We start from the raw sequence: 22,171 nt of genomic DNA, 5'->3' as shown, positions 1-22,171 counted from the left end.
ACTCTAAAGGTCATGAATGGTGCTAGCAGGAGATGATGCTCCTCACAAGGTGGGGTATAGTTGGAAGACGTAGATTTATAAAGGTAGATGGGAACGGCTCTTTCCTTTCTCTTTCTTTTTCTTCTGCTTCTCGGCTGCTGAGAGCTCAGAAGCCTGGTTTCCCAGCATGCTCTCTGCTATGATGTTCACAAACTCCAAGCAGCAAGGGTGAGTGGCCACGGTCTGAACCCTCTAAAATCATGAGCCAAAATAAAATCCTCCCTCTTGTCAGCTGATTCGTTATTTTCTCACAGCAACAGAAAATGAGCACAAAAGCTCAGGTTGAAGTTTAAGGCTGTGCGTCACCCCTCTTCCTTCTAGTAAGTACTCAAGTCGGCTGGGTAGCCCCAGGCCAAAAGAGCCATAACATTATCACAACAGAGTCGTATTATGTAAACACTAAGGGGGCTCTCAGCCTGAGCTGGAATCACCCATTCTAGCGTCTTTGCCAATGCTTTTATATAAGCAATTCCAGTTATAATGGTAAGAATAAGTTTGCTCAAATATTTAATCTATAAAAAATATGTAAAAGGACATTTAATTATAGATCTAATTTTCCTAGTCTGGAGCTACATTACCTCATCTCATAAACATTAAAGATTTATGAGCAAAGGATAAAATGAGACGAGGGGATTTCAAGCGTTTGTATTTCACAGTGGGGTTTTAACAGTGTGAACGTTCAGGAGCAGTCACTCCTGGGTAAACCTGAAGCTGAACTGTTTATTGAGATAACTAACAGAAGCCAGCAGACAAACCCCACTGATCATGCATTCTGTCCTACTCAAGAACAAAACAGACAGAGGCAATCGTCCCTTCCCGTTTCCAATCGCTCTAGCTCAAACAGAAACAAATGGATCATTCTATATTCTGTTCATTTATGTCTCTAGCCTCATTGCAACACCCGCCCTGATGAAAGAATACAGTAGACTGTTATTGACCCTCTGGGCACCAATAACTACTGCAGATAATTAAAATGTTAATTGCAAAGAACCACCATTGTATGCTATCACTTTTTAAAATAATTGTGCTCTTGTATGCTGAGCCAAAGTTTTAGGAAAGTTTTATTCATAGCATCCTTTCAGAAGCTTGCCCCTTGATTGCTAGTTCCTCTTGGAGGAAGAGGAGTGGGAGAGCGCTGGCGACAGTCATTAGTGAGGACTGATGTTATAGACAGTGTCTCTGGTAAGGGAAAAGTCGGAAGGCGGCGCTAAGCCTGTTTCTAACAGCCTGATCCCTCCGCCTATTCCTTAGGAAATCTCTGTCCTCACCGCAGGGCAGAAGTACTGGTTGAACTTGCAAGCGTGTGTTTTTTGTGGGTCTTCATGGTTATATTTACTCCTCTGTCCTGAATTAAACCTCTTATCTGAAGTAGGAATGCTAAACCCAGCAGCCTCAGTAACTCTGGTTCCTCTGTAACAATGTCCCAGCTTTATTTAACTCTTTGGTAAGGCTGAGAGTTGCTTATTAAGTAGAGAGACCTGTACACAGCCAAGCTCCTGCATGGCTTCAGTCTTTTACCAGGGATAGTTTGGCAAAGCTGTCTGGGAATGTCCATCAGAAAGCATAATAAAGTTCTGATTAAGACTTTTTTCTAATGTGTAAAAATCCCCACATTCCTTCTGCAGCATCCAGGTCACTTTTCTAGGTAAACGTCCTCATCTAGCAGTGGCATGGGTGAGGGTTGGAGTGTTCAGGAGGTCAGAACTGGAAGATGACGTCAACCAACCATGATTCATGAACTAATATCCAGAAAATTAATGAAAAGCCATAGCATTGTACAGATGAAAATTCTTTAAATACTTGCTTATAAATTCCCCCTTCTATTACACTATTTGATGTTGAGACTGGAGAGATGGCCCTGTGGTTAAGAGCGCTGGCTGCTCTTCCAGAGGACCTGGGTTCCATTCCAGCACCTGCATGTTGGTTCACAACCATCTATAACTTCAGTTCCAGGACCCAAGGCCCTCTTGTGGACACCCTCTTCTGACCTCTGTGGGTATCACACACACACAAAAAAAAAAAAAAACACACACACACGGTACGCAGACATGTTACGCATGCAAAACACCCATGTACATAAAATAAAAACTGTAAAAGTAAAATGAAACATTTGCTATTATAAAGCCCTCATTCCTAGGAAAACTTGAAAAGAAAACCCCATGTGTAGCGTAGGCTGGATAATGAACTGGGCAGCTCTGCACTTGACCAACAGCACTGAGGTAAAGCATTTACAGCAGAAGGTAGAAAAAAGCTGAAATCACTGAGGTGGACGCTTGGCATGAACGGAATGAAGCTTCTAAATACCTAAAGGGCTTTGAGTCCTAGAACAAATGAAACCCTGGGAAGGGGGAGAGTTTACCTAGACAGCAGCGCACAGACGCCCTCCCTCCCGGCTGGAAGCATTTTCAAACACCAGCCCTGCAGCCTCGAGACCAGAACAAGTATCTTAACTCGTATGTGAATGAGGGCAGCTCACCCTAGTGTCCTTTGACTAGATCTTCTCAGTCTACTAAAGCCCTGGGTCCCATCTGCCCCTCACCCTGTCCCCCATCCTGAGAAAAGGGATACAGGATTACAGCCATTCTCTTTGCCAGCAATAAGGTAGGAAAGATACCATGAAGATTTTCTGTGAGTCTCGAAATTCCTAAAGCATAGTTTCTCTACTGTTCTTTTAAGGGTACTGATGACTTTCTGAGTATTTGTTGTCTTAGATAAATATTAGTTTCAGTTTCTTGGGGGCACAAAATTGGACATTATACATATATATATATATATATATATATATATATGTGTGTGTGTGTGTGTGTGTGTGTGTGTGTGTGTATGTGTACATATTATACTATATGTGTGTATTATATATGTATCTATTGCCCTGTACATGAATTTTATGTGTGCATGCATGCATGAGTGCGTGCGTGCGTACGTGTGTGTGTGTGTGTGTGTGTGTGTGTGTGTGTGTGTGTGTGTGTTGAGCAAAGTTCCAGACACACACACAGTTATATACACACATGAATCTTTGTACACAGCTGCCATACAAGAGTGGGACTAATTCATGATTTTAATTTGAAACATATTTGATTCTTCTGAAACCACAGACATTTCCCAGGAGAATGTGTCAACATCATTACAAAATCCGATTGAGATGTGAACCAAAAATCTCATTTCTATTTGCTCTAAAATTGATGGGTACCAGGGGCTGGAGAGATGGCTCAGTGGTTAGAGCACTGGTGCTCCTGCAGAGGACCTGGGTTCAGTTCCCAGCACCTGCAGGTGGCTCACAGCCATATAACTCTAGCCCCAGGGGATCTGACGTCCTCTCATGGCCTCTGCGGGAGTTCCATGAGTGTGGCACACATCAGCACGCAGGCACTCTCCCTCACACACATATGAAACAGAAATAAATAAATCTCTCTGAAAAGATGCTAGGCACAGAGCTGTTTGTTGCAGTTCCTGCAAGGTGGTGGCTGATCAGTGAGAAGTAAGTACAGAATTGTGGACAGTGGGCTTTCAGAGTCCGTGTCTGCTAATCGGTGTTTTACCCTTCCCACAGCCCAGCTTAGCCCGTGCCCTCCGAGCTGGAGGTTTCCTTGCTGCAGAGGCATTCTTCTCAGTAAGCCTGAAAATCCTTTATCCGAGTTGGACAAGGGTAGGGCTCAAATGTCCACAGGGAGTAAGTTTAAGCCCCAACTGAAAGCCAGTGCTGACATCACTCTGCATTGTTCCCGGCTTTGGCTGGATTTTTGTTTTGTTTTGTTTTTAAGCTGGAGAAAATCCTGATCTTTGTCTCCAGAAAATTAATGAAAAGCCATAGCTTTAGTGGACTGAGAGATCTGGTCAAATGATCCACATTCGATTAATTAAAAAAAAAAAAATGGAGCACTCTATTGTTAATTCACAAAAATCAGAGTATATAAGTATATGTTTCTAATGCCCCGTGTGGCCTTTATGGGACAAGTACAGCAGGAGCAGCTGTATTGATTGGAACTCACTTGTCTTGGCATCCTCCAGATGAGTCTGTCTGCTCTGCCATCTGGACTGGAAGTTAGAAGCACCCAGCTTTAGCTGCTTTTCCCACTGCTGTGTTGAAATACCCAACGGGGAACAACGTACACAGGAGGAGTCCCATGGCATCCACAGTCAGGAAGCACTGGGAGATGCATGCTGTTGCTCAGCTCCCTTTCACCTTCTCATTCAGTGCAGGACCTCACCCCATGGAATGGTTCCCTCAGGGAAGGTGGCTCTTCCCACCCCATGGAATGGTTCCCTCAGTTAAGGTGGCTGTTTCCACCCCATGGAATGGTTCCCTCAGGGAAGGTGGCTCTTCCCACCCCATGGAATGGTGTCCCCACAGTTAAGGTGGCTCTTCCCACCCCATGGAATGGTGTCCCCCACAGTTAAGGTGGCTCTTCCCACCCCATGGAATGGTGTCCCCCACAGTTAAGGTGGCTCTTTCCAACCCATGGAATGGTGCTCCCCACAGTTAAGGTGGCTCTTTCCAACCCATGGAATGGTGCTCCCCACAGTTAAGGTGGCTCTTTCCAACCCATGGAATGGTGCTCCCCATCCCACCCATGGAATGGTGCTGCCCACAGTTAAGGTACCTCTTCCCACCCCAGTTATGCTAATCTAGATAATCCCTCATCGATGTGCCAAGAAGTCTGTCTCCTGTATAATTCTAAATCCTGTCAAGTTGACAGATTAGCTATCACACATCTGGAAGAAGAATTTGTATCACTGATAGGAAAAAAATTATTGATGGTGCTGGATTTTGTTCCCGAAAATTGTGAAATCCTATCCTACCTGTTGGTGTCAAATGTAGCAAGTGAAAATGATATGACAGAGATACAGGACCCTCTGCCCTGGTCTTGGTGCATACTGGAAGCCAACTTGTGCCAAGGTGTACTTAGTGGAATCATTGGAGATCACTTAACAAATAGGACCCCTTCTTTGTGGGCCTTCAGGGCACAGTAATGACTCAGAGCCCCCGGGTATTTCTTCAGTAGAATCCATTTGTACAGCTCAATGCTGCATAGATCCTTCCTAGTCAATGCAGAATGGGGAGGGGGTGAAAAAAAAACCCACACACAGTGCGGGCCAATGGTCAGAAAATATGGATTCTAAAAGAAAAAAATGCCCCTGCATATTGGTGAAGACACATGTAAAGGGCACTATATGTTCTATGCTTTTGATGTTTGTTTTGATGTGAATGGGTGTTTTGCCTGTATGTATGTATGTGTACCCACGTGAGTACTTTGTACCCTTGGAAGCTAGAAGAGGGCATCAGATCCACTAGAACTGGAGTTATAGATAGTTGTTAGGCACTGTGTGGGTGCTAGAAACCAAACCTGGATCCTCTGCAAGAACAGACAGTCCTCCTAACCGCTGAGCCTTCTCTCCAGCTCCAATATGGTATGTAGTTTTGGAAACCGTTTCATTGTCTGTAAAAGGAAAAGTGAGAATGTGCATGTATGTGAATATGTATGCATATATGCATGATTGTGAGCATGTATGTGTGCATATGAACGTGTGTACGGGCGTACATGCGTGTATGTGTGTGTGTGTTTACGTTCAAGTGCATGCATGCATTGAATATGCAGTATTTCTCCTTTTGGCTACGAAAAGTCCTAGAAAATGGAAAACTGAATAGCATGTGTCCTGTGCTCAGCTGTGTTTATCTACAGTGACATCAGGAGAGCTTTTCTGTCTTCGCGCTTTCAAACTCTCAGGTGGAACCTCATCTGCTGGAAGGTCTAGAACAGAGCGGGACCCCTCCAGCACTTGATTCTTATTAAAACTAAACCAGATGTAGAGTTTCACTTGGACTCAGTGAATTTCGGAATGTCCTTCTTCACCCCAAGTGCCCCTAGGATCAGCTGTAGATTTTAACTGATTGGAAAACTACCAGCTCAACCATTTCCTGCAGCAAGTCAACACTTTTGCTGGCAACTTAACTGCACTGGTGGGGGAAGTTCTGAGCACTTACATGAGATCAGCCGACTGAAGACACAGTGAGAAACACAGGTTTGCCAGGACAGTCGGCTGCCGGGCTTACACTAGGTGCACTTGGACCCAGGCTTCTCTGCATTAGCCACCTTGACGTTTGGTGCCAGACGATTCTCTTTTTAAGACATAATTTTATTATTTTAAAGTATGTGTAGGTTTGTGTGAGTTCAGGTGCCATGTCAGAGGCGTCTGATCCCCGAGAGTTATAGATGGTTGTGAGTCGCCGGATATGGGTGCTGGGAACTGACCTCAGGTCCTCTGGGAAAGCAGCCAGTGCTCTTAACCTCTGAGCCCAGGGGAGATAGTTCTAAGTCTTTGTGTGCAGATGCAGAGCGGAGTCTGTCTGTCCTGAGTATTGTTAAGACCTCTGGACTCCCCAAGGTGCCAGTCCCCATCTCCCCTTCCCTCTGCTCTCCCGTTATGACATCACGAGCACCTTGTCTAAGGGGCTGGGGAGAGCTCAGTCAGAAAATGAAGACCTGAGTTTGGATCCCCCAAACCCGCATACAATCAAGTTTGATCATTCCTCTCTGTAATTGCAGCTTTGGCATATGGGTGTGGGTTCAAGACAGGGCAGTCTCGGGAACTCACTGGCCAGTCAGCTAACTGGTGAACTCCAGGCTCAGTGAGAGAACTGAGGTGGATAGTGAGTGATCAAAGAAAACACACAAGGCTCACTTCTGGCTTCTATGTGCGTACAGACACAGGTACATATATACATGTGCACTCACATGCATGTGTGTACGTGTGTAAGGGCATAAACAGACAAACGCCTATAGACTTTGTCAAAATGTTCCCTAGTAGCAAAAATCATCACCCACTCCCAGAGAGCACTGGGTTCGACTATATTAGAGACAAGGTGTTTGCTTTTGAAGGATGCCCTTTAAAAAGTTCCTGCGTGGAACGTGTATGAATTCTGTGTCGTGACTTGTCTCAAACCATCGGCAGGTTCGCCATGTGCCGCCTGCACAGCACATTAACCAAGGAGGGGAAAATGTGGCTTACTTTCTTCTAGGAGACCGTTTTGTCAACTGACCTTCATTTTCTACCAAGTGGACACCAAAGTCCAAAGTTCCCCAGGAAGCTTGGACAGGGGTTTGTTTGATTGCTCAGAACAAAGGGATGCTGGGGTTTCCTGCCTTAGGGGCTGAAAATGACACCAGACACCCTGGGCATTATGAACATGACTTAGCAAAGCCCAGGCACCGTAGAATACCCAACGTTACGACCTGCAAGAATAGCTCAGCCTGCCACCACTTTGTTGGAATACTTAAGAAAATTAGTCTCACAATTCGTTGGCAATGTCTCATATAAATTTTTATCCCCAAATGCCATTGAAGATTTACAGGGATGCCTTATCATGGCTCACCTGATACTACTTCTTATTGATAATAATTTATTTTGCCCTCTCTAAGACACAGTTGCTTAACAAATAAGAGCAGTAAAAAGACACACACAACCTTTCTCTAACTGAAAAAAAAAATACTTTTAGCTTGAAAGCAATTGGTTCCCAGCTTGAAATTATTTTTCAAACACAATGCTTAGTCTTGGTGTTTTAAAAAGATAGCGTTGTCCTTTTAAAAACATGCTTGTTATATTTTTGGTTGTGAGCCTAGCCTGTAACGGCTGAGCCATCTCTTCAGCCAGTTGGCCAGGTGGCGGTGGCGCACGCCTTTAATCCCAGTACTCCGGGAGGCAGAGCAAGGTGGATCTCTGAGTTCAGGGTCAGCCTGGTCTGCAAAAAAAACATGCTTGTTAAAGAAGTGTAGACAGTGGACATTTGCAAATTTCATAGAGGATAAATGGGTTGCTTCAATTCTTCTCCTACTTCTTTTCCTCCCTCCTCTTTCCTTCTCCTCCTCCTTCCTTCTATCCTCTTCCCCCTCACCCTTCCTCCACTTCTCAGTTAACTTTGTAAACAAATGGCTCTTACATTATTGTGCAATAGAGACATACATCACCAAGAGAATGCCATTGTCTTGCTTGCCTAACTTTGAAGGGATCAGACCAGTTACCAAAGGGTTTGACTAATTAAATACTCCCGCGGGTTAAGCAGCAAGGCTCCCTTTGCAAAGCTAATCTGAAATAAATGAGAAGGAACAACAAACCGACCTGTGACACGGAGGCTGCCCGAGGTCTCTGTCTCTCTCCCATCTCTCCACGGCTTTCCCTCCTTCCTTCTCTTCTCCGCTGGCAAGGTCGTGTTGATTCCCACAGGTGCAATGGCTGGATCACCAGGCACAATTCCAAAAATTGTTTTGTTTTTGTTTTAATTGCCGAAACTTAAAGTTTACAACTTAAAAACAAAACAAAACGGAAAGATGGACCGTTAGGGAGAAGGGAGCCAGGGCGTGAGTGTGGAGAGGAGGGCACTGAGGATGTGGGGGTCAGTGTGGGTGAGCCATGCATGCAAGTGTAGACTGTCTCAGTGAAACCCATGCATCTGTGCAGTTCATAGGACGGAATCCTTATAACTTCAAAAAGAAATTCCAAATTTCAGAATCTTAATTTTGTGGCCAAAAACAGAGCTGAGAAGGTGTGAACAATCCAGATTTCAAACTGCCCAGCCAACCAATTAAACAAAAATTAGCTCCAGGAAGGGTCCTCTTCGTTCTGGCCTTCCACTCTCTGAGTTAAGGTTCAATTGCAGTGTTCTGATCATGGAATGGCTTTTCCCGCTCCCATCTCAACCAAATCTGCCATCATCGCCATCCATCAAATTTAAATTTAAATGGATCAAGTGAAGATAAAGAGTTTGGTGGTGGTTGTGGTTTCCTTTTTAACCATCCGATTAAGAATGGTTAAAACATAATTTTTCCACTTTTATAGTCTTGTCTGTTCTTGGATATTATAACACAGCAGCAAAACGGAGCTGGGCAGTGATGTCCGCGGGCTGCATGGCCCCATCTCACTGTGGTGTGTGGGGTTCTGTCACACTGGTGGTAATTAGAAGCCTCACCTCACTGGAGAATCAGCCAGGCCACACTAAACCCGCTACTCCTGGAGGGGTGGGCCACTCCCCCTCCCTCACCTCCCCTCTTCTTGGGATGGTGGGGGGAGCTGTCTGGCCCTGGCGCCACAAAAGGAATTAGGCTTTGGTTTGAACAGAGACCCGGAGGCCATTAAGTTTATTTTAAGAACATGTTGCCAGAGATCTAATAAATTTATTTGTAGCTTCAGGCAGGGCGTGCGTGAAATCTTGCTGCACCAGGTGTTTGCTTTGGTATTTTTTTTCCCTCTCCCCAGAGGGTGATGAGGGTGTGGATCTTCCTACCTCTGCTGTCTGTAAAAGCAGTCAGGGCTTCCATGAAAGTGTTTGTTTGCTTACATTTTTATTTCTATTGGAAGATGATAGCAAACTAGTCCTAGGTTGCTTTAAAAAGAGAAAAAAAGTAAGACCTCCCCAAAGTTAAAAATACACACATGCATATATTAATGCTTTTATATTTAATATTTGAGATGCCTAAATATATAAACCTATAAAAGGACCACAAGAGCAGCCTCCAAGTAATGTATTCATCTTTCACAATAAAACAATTACTTTCTAGTCCATTGAAACCACACTTTTCTGGAGCTTGGTAAAATAGCAAGTGAGGAGAAGTTGCCTGTCATTCATCCCCACTCAAAATGCCTGTTGTCTGTATTGGGACTGCTCATCAACATAATTATTTCTTTAATGTATTGCCTGATTGGCAAAATTAAGTGAAAGAAAGAATCCGTAGTTGCCTGCGGGACAAGAATTGAAACAACTGTTGACTGCAAACGCTCCTGAAATAGTGGGTGAGAGTTCAGCTTGCAATTACCTGTGTTTACTTTGTCCTTTGACCTCTTCAGGTGCACATTCAGGTGGATGTGCACCGGAATTCCTCATCCTGGGTGTGCATACCACCGGGGTGAAGGCTCACTCAGCATGTGACATGTGACACGACCAGTCAGGCTTGTTGTAGCAAAGACTGCTCAAACCCTAGGTCAGAAGATGGGAATCTGTGGTTCTTCCGTTTTTGTGGTTGCAAGGATGAAAATAAGCACATTCCTTTTTATTTTGATTCCTTGTTTGCTGGCTGCGGGTGGGGGGTGGGGAGTGTTTGAGGCTTGGGAGGAGGGGTACTTAGATAATGGAAAGACCCCTGAAGGCTCAGGCTTGCAGCTCCTACCCAGCTGGGGGCTGCTGGTTCCTCCCAGCCTCCTCAGCTCAGCCTTGAGGAGCCTCCAAATCCCTGCCTGAAATGAGAGACTCTGAACTCTTAACTTGTGGTCATTTTTCTGCCCGTCCTCTGCTTTTCCATCGAATTCTTACTCTCCGGCGGCCTCATTATATGTTAGCACCAGGGTCTTTGCCAACAGTGGAGGGACATTCACTCAGAGTGTGGTGCTTCTATCCCATGGCATCAGTTGATGAGTTCATTAACTTGAGACCATTAAAAGGATGCTAGCATGGCCTGAAATTCAACGTTGACCTGAATGAACTCATCAGATGACCGGGAGGAAGCAGAGAAAAGATCACTGGAAGTCAGTGTTAAATCAGCCCCGACACAGTCTCTTCAGGGATTTAACCCCACTCCAGCCCACCTGGTTCACAGAATGCAGAAATCCCTGACTTGTGGGCCTACTGTGTGCTGGATGGGGATAATGAGTGTTTCATTCAAATTATGCTGACTATGGCCTGCAACCTGTCCACGTTCCTCACCGCATCCTTGCAGGGTCCCCAAGTCTGAGCTGAGTTCAGCCAGTTTACCCCGTTCGTGTGTTCCTTTTGCAAAGTGTTAACCCTGGCAGAACCAATCTAGTGCTTCTGGCTATTAAATATCATTTTCACAGCCCTTCTGGCAAAGGGTAGGCAGTCTCTGCAATCAGCCCTAACCTGTAGTATCAGCCCAACCTACTGGTAATCTTGGCAGTTATGTCTAGCTTCCCTACAGCAGGGAATGCGTGCCCCTAGGTACCCCCAGGGTTGGCCCTAGAGCTGTGTGGTAATTTTTTTCTGTTACTCTGTATTTGAAGGAAAAGGACTTCCAAAACGGTGACATGAAAAAGATTCAAATATCCACTGACTATTTTCTCTTTTCCTAAAGAGATCTTAGACAGGAGTCAAAGTTGGAGCCCACCTTGGTTTTCTGCTTCATACTTAGTAAAATTTTCTGCACCGGCTACTATTGTGCCTGACGTCACTTCCGTTATGGTGAGTGCTTTCTCTTGCCCAAGAACATCAGCATCCTTGCAGCTGGTCCCTCAGTTCCCCACATAAGTGTCATAGGCCTGGCCCCCAGAATGGCTTCAGTACTCTCTGTCAGGATTAGGGGTGCACCTGCACAAAACTCCACTCGGTGCCTGTTGTTAAATCTGTGTTCATCACAATGCCGTGGGTTCTGTTTGTCTACCTTCAGCTTGAGATAGGCAGCGGCGCGGGAGATAGAGCGCCCTTCAAACATGAACCACAGTGATGTCTGTTTCCTGGTTTTCTGATGGTCAGGAAGGCAGGTGTTCCCTATCCGTGAATGCAGCAGAGTTCCTGCCAGTCCACACTCCTGAGCAGAAGCCACGGAGAGGACTGGTTCTGTGATGAATTTTGTTGTGTCTCAGAAGAGTAACCTGTGATTTGGACTGAATGAACACAGTGATTTTCAATATCCACTATATTAGGTTCTAAAAGATCACCGTGAATTCTAATTGGTAAAAACTGAATGATTGTCCCTACAGAAAATACAGGGACAGGTTTCCTAAATTTACTTTATCAGCCAGGTGGTGATGGCGCACGCCTTTAATCCCAGCACTCAGGAAGCAGAGGCAGGTGGATCTCTGTAAGTGTGAGGCCAGCCTGGTCTACAGAGTGAGTACCAGGACAGCCAGGGCTACACAGAGAAACCCTGTCTTAAAAAAACCACAGATTCATTTCATCAGCCTATAGCTTTGTTTTAGTTATTGTACTTCTGTCCAACAACGCCTTATTTAATGAGAGTTGGGACCAACATTGCGCACACGCCCAAACGACCTCGACTGAGACTTGAATAAAACTTAGCCGACACCTATACATTCTTTATAGGGTACATTATAGCTTTCTTGGGTTTACGAATATTAGACATTGTATCACCTTGATCTGGGAACATTTTAAATAATGAAGTTACCAGCAGAGATGTGTCACTAAATAGATTATGAACTGGAAACATTCATAGAGTGAGAGCTGTGAGAAGGAAGCAGAGTATGAGGTGATTTAAAACTTAAGCCCAACACACCCATGCTCAAGACCGGCCACTGAAATGCCTCGTATTGATGTTAGGGATTGTGGATCAGTTGTTATAGGTAGATGGATTTGCAAATACAGAATGGAAGTTTCATGTGGATGGGGTATTCTATATCAACCTTTGGTGCAGTCTGTGAATGTGAATTTAACCCTTTGGAGCCTCGTGTCCCAGTACACATCACGCGCCCCCTTCTACAGCAGGTGTGGAAGTGTATATGATGAAGCACACCCCAAAGGGACAGACTACGAGGCACACTGTGGACTGTGGTACCCTTGGCTTCTAAGGGGGGCGAGGGGGTGTTTGTCAGCCTCCATCACATCAGCTGACAACTGCTCATCTGTAGAGGCCACACAAGAACAGAGAGTAAGGTGGGTGAGATGGCTCAGCAGGTACACACGTCACCAACTCTGACGACTTCAGTTCAGTCCCCATAACCCACCTGGCAGCAGAGAGTGCTGACTCCCAACTCCAAGCCGTCCTCTGCCTCCACACTCAGACTGTTTCAAGCATGGGCCCACACAGTGCACACACAAAATCAATAATATATGTATTATATAAATATACAAAATCAACAATATATTATATATTGTATAAAGGATAATAAAATATGGACTAAGCCATACTTAGGCTACACCCTGCGATGTTCATGAGGCAGCTCTGAAGATGTCATGTCTCCATCACTCTCTTCGCTGTGAAGGGTACATTTCTTTATGCTGCTCCTAAAGGTAGCTGTGTGTGTGTGTGTGTGTGTGTGTGTGTGTGTATGTGTGTGTGTGTGTGTGTGTGTGTGTGTGTGTGTGTGTGTGCATGTGCGTGTGTGTGTATGTGTGTGTATGTATGTGTATGTGTGTGTGTATGTGTGTGTGTGTGTGTGTGTGTGTGTGTGTGTGTATGTGTGTGTGTGTGGTGTGTGCATGTGTGTGTGTGTGTGTGTGTGTGTGTGTATGTATGTGTGTGTGGCGTGTGTGCATGTGCCCACATACCACACACACACGGAATAAGAAGCATCTGTGCCCCGTGCCCTTCCACTTCTCTCCCTACACATTCTCTCCAAGTTCTTTCACTGCTCAGGGGCTCTGACCCCTAGTTCTGTGCGGCCTCTTCCATGCAGCATATAAGGCAGAGGAAGCGGGGTTGGGGGTGGGGTGGGGTTACCCAGAATGAAAGGGAAAAACGATTCATTAATGTCAGTAATTTTGATGCCTTTAACTGAAACACACTAATTAACTAAGCTAAAATAAGCATTCGATGTATTAAGTAGTCTGGAAAACGATAAAAAGTAGGGCAGTTCTTGGTCCGCCTCCCATCAGTCACAGAGGCTTCAGAGTCTAAGATGTTCATATCTGTGTGTCCTTGTCACCTGAGCATGCACCAACCCCTCCCACCTTCAAGTCAAACTTCGGGTGAACCTCATCTACAGCATCAACTTCTTGTCTCTAATTTCCAATGGCTTAAATAGCAAAAAGAGTAAAAATTAATATGTAGCAAATCCCCTGAGCTCCTGGGACACTGAATTCTTTGAAGTTCTCTTGTTCCTGGACTTCTCACCCAGAAGCCCCTTTCTCTCCACCATCCTGAATGTCCAAATGCCGTCCTGACTTAAGGCCCATTTAAACACGGTCTCTTCCAAGTGTTGTCTCTGATTCCCTCTGGATGACTCAATCCCTTCTCCTCATGCAGCCTCTCAGTTGCAGGGCAGCACCTCAAAGTCCTCGACAGTCTCCGGCTTGTGTGCTTCGTGCCCGCACATGCGCCTTGCCCCATAGCTGACCGCCAACTCCTGAGATCCAAAGACCCAGCTGGCTTATGGTTTGTGCCAGGCAGTGTTCAGGAAGCCGTAAAATCAGCCTGACTTTAAGGTCAGGGGGCTGGTTCTATCGCTGACAGTTTCTCCTGTGAAGAGCCCAAGGCCAGTGCAAAGTTAGAGAAGCATCTTGTCACAGACATACGGTGAAAAGAACCCTTTACATGAGCATAGTGGGAATCACCAACTCCCATAAGCATAGCCGAAATCTCACCAACTCTGGTCCTGATGGCGATTGAACCTGGCATGCTTCTAAAGAACAAAACTTCCTAAAATTTGCTTAAAAATAAAGTGACACAATTTCCCCTATAGATCAGATAATTGTACCTTAAATCTTTTCCAGTATAAGCACTCATTTCTAGGTAAGCACTCTCCCATTGACCCACATGCCCGGCCCTTAAATATCTGTCTCTAGCTTTGGGTTTAAAAGGTTAAATCCAGATTAGCTTTTGTTTCATTATGGATGCATTTTTGACTCCTAGGGAAGTCTCCAGATTGAACTTTACTCTTGGCAAGTGGAATTTACCATAAAAGAACATTTTTCTGCTACCTAACTTTTGTCTAAGGACAGACGCCTTATTAAAGCTAAATGCTGGGCATCCTCCCCCAACAACACAAGTCAGGGTGGTGCACACTGTGCTGTGGTTATTAAGTGTCCTTTGTCTTAAGGGAAATCAGGAAAGCCAGTGTTTCTAGGGAGTGATCATTGAAGAGCTGCGATTCTTTGTTATTCTAAAGTAACTACTGAGTTTGAACTGACAGAGGAAATTGCAGACTCCTAAGGACCAGCTGGAAAAGTTCAAAGGGGACCTTCTCATCAAAACCTTGCTGGCTTTGGTGTCAGGGTTTGGGAACAAAGCATTTGGGAGTGTAGTTATCAGCTGTCAGGCACCTGTTGTGTAGATTTATGGCACAAGCCAAGGGCCTTAATTTGTTTCCAGCTCCTCAGGCATCTGAGACACCGGGGGCATCTACTTTAGAAAGGCAGCCAGTCACACGCAAATAAAATGTGTCTGATTTTTAAGCTGGTTAATTTCATATAAATGTTCACATTCGGTCATGTAGCCTTAGTTACAGCATTAACATGTATTATTCCCATCTATTGAGGCTAGAGGCGTTTACATGGTATATAATAAACAAAGGCAATTTCCACTGTTTAGGTTAAAACACAGTTCAATTCTCCAGAACAGATCATACTCTAAACACATGGAGTAAAAGTCAGAAAAGCTTAGTCCCAGCATCTTCCTACACAAGTGACCGCTGAGATGCTGCAAGTTCTAAACCTAAGGATGGCTCACGTGTTCAGAGGTGTCAGGTGGCATTGAATTGTTTTGAATTTGGACTTACACAGGTGTGACTTGGTGCTCTCTAGTTAAATAACCATTGAAAAATCCTAGCTTTATGATAAATTCTGAATTACTGTGATAATTAACCTAGACCATCTCATGGAGTATTACAAAAGCAAAGGCTCCTGATATTGTTTCTGGTTTTCTTTTAATGAAATCTCAAAGTGCTGTGGACCCATGGAAATATTTGTTCAGCTATATGGGATTTTGAACTGTGGACAAGCCAGTAGTAATTTGGTACCTATTTCAAAACGAAGGGCAATTTAGATGTATCCTTAAAAACAGTATTTTTAAATGAAAGGATTCAGTACTGAACTCAATAGGTTACACTTATGTAGAAATTCATATGACCCAGTAAATGAGGCATTTCTTTAACCAAAGTCATAGAATTCTACTCCATTCAGTAATTATTTTTTCTAACAATAACCAAAATTAACTGCCTGTCCTCTAGATCAGGGATTGGAGTCAGAAGAGGTAGAAATGATCAGACAGAAAATAACTATATTTAGGAAATGAGGCTGTGAAAAGTATTGCATAGTAAAACTAATTCAATAAAGGGGCCAGCGAGTGCTAAGGTTAGCTGGGGTGTTTTGATTCATTCGGGGGGGGGAACAAAGCCTTCCACCCCCCAATATTCTTCAATGTGTAGTATTTAGAAGAGATCGCTATTTCTCGGGCTACTTCAGGAAAGAGAATCAAATTGTAAAACTGGCTAAATATTGTCACATTTGGAATATCGACTTATCCAAGAGGAGCAGAAGAGTGAAGGGTGGTGGTCAGGAGACAGTGGAGCATGCAAACCCTGCCGCCGAGTTCATATACAAAACAATGAAGGGCTGGCTATGACCGGATCTCTTCCTGTACAAGGGATGGCGCAGGGTGATATTCCCGTCTGTGTGCACAATGTGTACCACTTACACCAGGTAGTTAGTGCTTCATCTCTTTCTCCTTTCTTCATATCAGAACCTTCAAACTCTCTTCTAGCTGTTCATAAACTATGTAATCAGTTAGATCAGGTTTTCTCTGCTGTAAAAAACATGCCTGAGATAACCATCATGATAAGAACACAGGTCTACTTTGGTTTATGTGAACAATTGGCCCTCATCCTTTGGGCCTATGGCATGGCAACAGAACGTGGTTGTGTTCCTAACACCCACATGGTGGCTCATAACCACCTATAACTCCAGGTCCAGGGGATCTGATATCTTCTTCTGGCCTCCACAGGCACCAGGCAGGCACATGATGCACAGACATATATGCAAGCAAAAACACATACACATGAAATATTAAAATAAATACTAAAAAAGACTAATTTAAAAAATAATTGTAAGCCGGGCAGCGGTGGCACACACCTTTAATCCCAGCACTCAGGAGCCAGGTGAATCTCTGTGAGTTCAAGGCCAGCCTGGTCTACAGAGTGAGATCCAGGACAGGCACCAAAACTACACGGAGAAACCCTGTCTCTAAAAACAAAAACAAAACAAAACAAAAAAGTAATTGTAGAGGGTGTGTTTGTTCACCTGAATTCATGAGACTAGGGTAAGAGTATTCCAAGTTGCAAGTCTGCTGCTTTGAATTATATAGTAAGACTCTGTCTCAAAATCCAAACCAGCAGACAATCAAATAACAGACAAACCAAAAATTAACTGAAAAACTGAGTTGTCCAGCACCTCATCAACTTCAAGCATAAAATAACCCTGTGTGTACAGTGCGTTTTATGTAGCTGCATCTGTAGCACATGTTGTCATTTCTGCATTTCAATTTTAGGTGCTTCAATAAGAATTTCGTATTTATTGATTTCTGTGCTGGTATAACCATTTGGCAGTACTGGGGATTGAACCCGGGACATTGCATACACTGGGCAAAAGTGCTACCAAGGAGTTGCAGCTCCGGCCCTGTATCTACTGTATCTGCTGCGTAGTGATGGGAAGGTCTGGTAGGGTTAGATGCAGTAGGGTACAGTAAGCCTTGAGTTTTTCAGGCTGGCCAGGGATGGGAACTCTCACAGTGAGTGCTTCCTTACAAATCTATTTTGACTTCTTTGGGAGCAGACCTCCCATGGAAGACTGGCAGGGTCGAGGGATAAAACATCCTTTGGCTTCTTGCATGCGTTGAGGAAAACCGGTTTCCCGGCATGGTCTCGGCGGCATGAGGCACTGCCTTTGGTTTTCAGGAGTGAGAGTCGATAACTCAAAGTCCCTGTGCTTTTTGCTTATAAAAATTTCAGAGAAAACAGACTGCGTTTTCTCCCATGACTCCTTCTCCTTGTGTAGATTTTCACCCAGTCAACGAGCGTCTTGACATTTCTCCATCTCATTTTTCTCTACCGTAGCTCTCTTTGTGTGGACTCGAAAAAGAAGAAACTAGAATACAAATTGTGCCGTTAGCCGTGTTTGTTATTTAGGCCCTGTCCCCCTAACTCTTTTCCAGAAAGACTTCAAAGGAATTAGTGATGTCTTTGTTTATAAACCTCATAGATCAAAGGATATTGAGGGATAGGTGTGGAGTGATCAGCTGATAACCATTCTTTCATTTCCCCAACAGAGTAGCTCTCACGTTAGAGATCACACACAAGGTCCATTTTCTCCCTAGAGGCAGCCAGCTCCATTCTGGTGGGAAGGTGGGGGGAGTGGGGGAGCCCATGAAAAAGGTTGTCTGTTTGCTCTCAGGAATGGAGTGGAGTCTAGTGGGAAGGGGGGTGGAGAAGGAATATTTGTTTTTCTTTAAGTGGTTATAATTAAAGCCTTCCACCCAATTGCTCTGTGAACCAGAAAAAGGTATTTGTGAAGGTTTTTGTGTGTGTAGGAACATTGCAGCCCTCTATAGACAGAAGCTTGCTCTCCAGCGGCACCTTGTGGTGAATGACTTAAAAATATATATCTTTGTATTAACTGTCAGTACATACAAGGTATTTTGTTCATATTCATCCCCTGCTCTTCCCAGATCCAACCCTCCCTATTTTATGACTTTCTTGGCTTCAGAATACTACATGCTCCTTTCTTCTTCCCAAGCTCTCATCCTGAAAGAAGGAAGAATTTCGGAAAGAGCGTATCGTCTGTGAATGGTTGACAGTCACGGAGAGGTTGGCTCTACCTCCACACACATGTTCCCGAGTTGTGTGTTAAATCCAGCAGTATTCTTTTCAGCATTGCGTAGTTTGTGGGTTGTTAAGGCCATTCATTCAAGAAAGCAGGGATGTGAAATTTTACATTCTTATTTTGCAGGTGGAAACAAGTTAACCAACCAGCATTTTCGACTGAACTGGGCATGGATCTCCTTTGAAAAGGAATACTACCTGGTCAACGAAGATTCCAAATTTCTAGATATTGTTCTTAAACGCAGAGGGTACCTGGGAGAAACTTCATTTATAAGTAAGTTTAATTTGTACTTCATATGTGGTTAAAACTTTTCTCTTGTCATTAAAGCACAGCACTGATTTAGGTCACTAATCCGTGTTTAAATCTTAGTGAGATGTTGATATTTGATTTTTAACTAGTGAGAGATCTTATCAACAGATGTGTATCAGGGTGTGACCTTTCTCTGGTGTAAAATAAGTTCACAAAATTGGAAGTAATTACAGATGAATTCAAAAATAAAATCAAATGTCACTAGGTTAGAATAAACTAATGTGAATCTAATTTATCCCCAGGTACAAGTCAGCTAAAACAGCAGTGTAAATACACATGACAGCTACTTTAATGAATAAGCAAAATGTGTTCAGGGAGTTGCTAGGCATCAAAGTGCTAACTCACCGTGGGCTGAGTGTGTGGCTCACCAAAGTTCCTTCTTAACCAGTACATCAACGTACTGATCAGTATACGTTAAAATGTTACATGGTAAACCTTAGTCATTTTCTTCTGCCTTGTTTAGTAAGACCAAGAGTCAAGAGCAAATGAAGAAAACCTTTCTTCAACTCCCATTCAAGGCCACATTTCATCTCATATAATCATAAAGTAGGGAAATGGATGAAGTAGAGTTGATGCAGAATACTGAGTACGTTAATGTAAAGTGGCAGTAAACCCCAAGCAATGATACCATTTTGAGAACCACACATTTTATAGATTGGATACATGCAGAGGAGCTTTGGATTGAGATCCACACATTTCATAGAATGGATACATGCAGAGGGGCTTTGGAGAGGGAAATTATTAATCACGATAGGAAACTTGGGAAGGATTGGCAAAAATAAAAGGGTTGTCTCTGAAATTATTACTTTGAAATTGCACTGGCCTGTCACCCTTTAAACATTATTAAATCCCGGCCGGGCAGTGGTGGCGCACACCTTTAATCCCAGCACTCAGGAGACAGAGCCAGGCGAATCTCTGTGAGTTTGAGGCCAGCCTGGTCTACAGAGTAAGTTCCAGGAAAGGCACCAAAACTACACAGAGAAACACTGTCTCCAAAAACCAAAAATAAATAAATAAATAAATAAATAAATAAATAAATAAATAAATAAAAAACATTAGATCCCTATCAACAGAGACGTCCCTCCACTAAACAGTGTTGCCCCCTGCCACGTTTGGACTCTGGATATTAATTATTCTTTGCTTTAAAAACAGGGTTTTTATTTGTGTTATTTTTTAACTTTTGAGAAGAGGCCTGTCCACCGTCAGCCGGGGCAGCACCTCCTAGCCCTTCACCTGCTGCGCGTCCACAAGACTGCTCTTCCCAGTCTGTTTGACTCCTGGGGCGCAGCAGATGTTCTTACCGATCCCCTTTCTGCAAGTGTTCCCCGGTCTGCACATCCCCATGTTTACTGTCAGCGAGAGGTCAGCTTCAACGGCGCTTTGTGCCTGAAACCACCGGGAATAAACTGTGCTGAGAACGAGGGAGAGCAGAGCACCTCGGCACTGATCAACCATACTTCTATTTGCATCCTTTCCCACTCTTGGCAAGTTTATGTGATTTGAGTTCACAATTATCCCACGGATAACACTGAGAAAGTTAACCATGGAAAAGTATTTGAAAGACTTTCAAGTCTGAAATTTTTTCTCTCTCCTTTTTTTTTTTTTTTAAATTATTCTTCTTCAGTGGAATGCTAATGCATTTTCCTAAGTTCTTTGTTTGGCCCAACTCTGGTTTCCTGTGAGTGTGACTACCAGCAATTCTACAAAGGCTCCATAGCTCTCCTGGGTTCGCCTCACACAGCTACTCAGTAAACTGGGGTGGAAGAAAATTAGAAAGACCCTGTGTGTCCACGTCTCTCTGTATGTCCATATCTGTCCATCGTTGAAGTTGGCCCTGAAATTATGCCAAGACCTGGATCAGGGGTCAAGTGAAATGCAAAGCAGACTTATAGAAGTCTACAGTGAAGATGTTGGTCCCATAAAATTTCCACTTCCACTTATAGACTTAAGATTGCACTGTAGCTGCAGATAGAATATCACTGGAGTACAATTAGTAAATCAAAAATGATGTAAGACTTGTAAGTACATGTTCCCGGAGCTGACTCTTCATCTTGGAACCCTGTGTTAAATCCTGTTTGCATTTGCTGCGACAGAACCCCTCACCAAAGCAACTTGAGGGAAGGAGAATCACCCACCAGTGGCAGTGAGTGCAGGGGGCAGGCGTGGCCCCAACTGTGTCGGCTGGAGCAGGAGAGGGCGCTGCTCACATCTCGGTTGACCAGAAAACAGGAAGTGCTAGCCCAGCCCCGGGGGCAGCTATAAGGCCTGACCCTAGTGACCCGCTGCAGCCACCCAGGCCATACAACCTTTAAAATAAAGCCAGCAGATGCGGCCCTCACATTCAAAGCATTAGCTGAGGAGAACACTTCATGTTTAAACCATAACAAGCTTCTTATAATTAAATCTTAAGGTTGACGTGTAAAGTAATGAGTTTTACTATGGCATTTCTTTTTTTTTCTTTCTTTTTTCTTTCTTCCTTCCTTCCTTCCTTTCTTTCTTTCTTTTTTCTTTTGGTTTTTCAAAACAGGGTTTCTCTGTGTAGTTTTGGTGCCTGTCCTGGATCCTCGCTCTGTAGCCCAGGCTGGCCTCAAACTCACAGAGATCCATTAGGCTCTGCCTCCTGGGTGCTGGGATTAAAGGCGTGCTTCACCACCGCCCAGCGACTATGGCATTTTCGTGTATTCATATCATGCTTTGTTCTTGCTCATCTTCTGCTACTGCCCTCTTCCAACCCTCCTTTCTGCGCTTTCTGCTTTCTTGTGGCGTGAATTCTGTTACCCTCACTTCCTCGACTCTTTCCTCCTCTCATCCTCTCCTTTATACTTTCCACAGCTTACACACACACACACACACACACACACACACACACACACACACACACACTCCTACCCAGATTTCACATTAAAGAAAACCCATGTGTTTGCCTTTCTGCTTCTTGCGTATTTCACTTACCGTAACGGTTTTCAGTTCTGTCCAGTACATTATCCTGGAACTGTCATGATTCCTTTTTCCTGTGTGGCCGACTGAAATTCCATTGTGTCTGTGAACCACGGTTTCTTTATATCCCATCCTTCTCATGATCAGCTCAGCTGCCTCCATTTCTTAGCAGTAATTAGACATGCTGATATCTCTGTGGTATCTAACAAATTCTGACAATCCACTAATGAACTAAACGTGCCTTTGTATTTGATGATAGTCTTTGCCTCTCAAGGCTGTCACTGCCACTAGTTATTAAACCTCTGTTAATGGCAAAAGGCATCCAAGTCTACTGAGTGCGTTACCAATCTCTCTCTCTTCTCATAACCCTTCATTCACTATTTCCCCCAAGACCTT

The 22,171-nt window shown here is 44.1% G+C and overlaps 1 protein-coding gene across 1 annotated transcript in view; it reads left to right on the top strand.

Annotated features, from left to right (window-relative positions):
• The window catches only part of Frem2 (FRAS1 related extracellular matrix 2), a 143,055-nt gene that overhangs the window by 40,861 nt on the left and 80,023 nt on the right, over nt 1-22,171 (top strand). The window contains 1 exon segment of the mRNA XM_028873355.2: nt 18,656-18,802. Within this exon segment, the coding sequence (XP_028729188.1) occupies nt 18,656-18,802 (147 nt within the window).

This window comes from Peromyscus leucopus, chromosome 6 (genome assembly GCF_004664715.2).
Source record: "Peromyscus leucopus breed LL Stock chromosome 6, UCI_PerLeu_2.1, whole genome shotgun sequence".
In the NCBI taxonomy this organism is placed as follows: domain Eukaryota; kingdom Metazoa; phylum Chordata; class Mammalia; order Rodentia; family Cricetidae; genus Peromyscus; species Peromyscus leucopus.
This window is presented reverse-complemented; position numbering and strand designations above follow the sequence as displayed.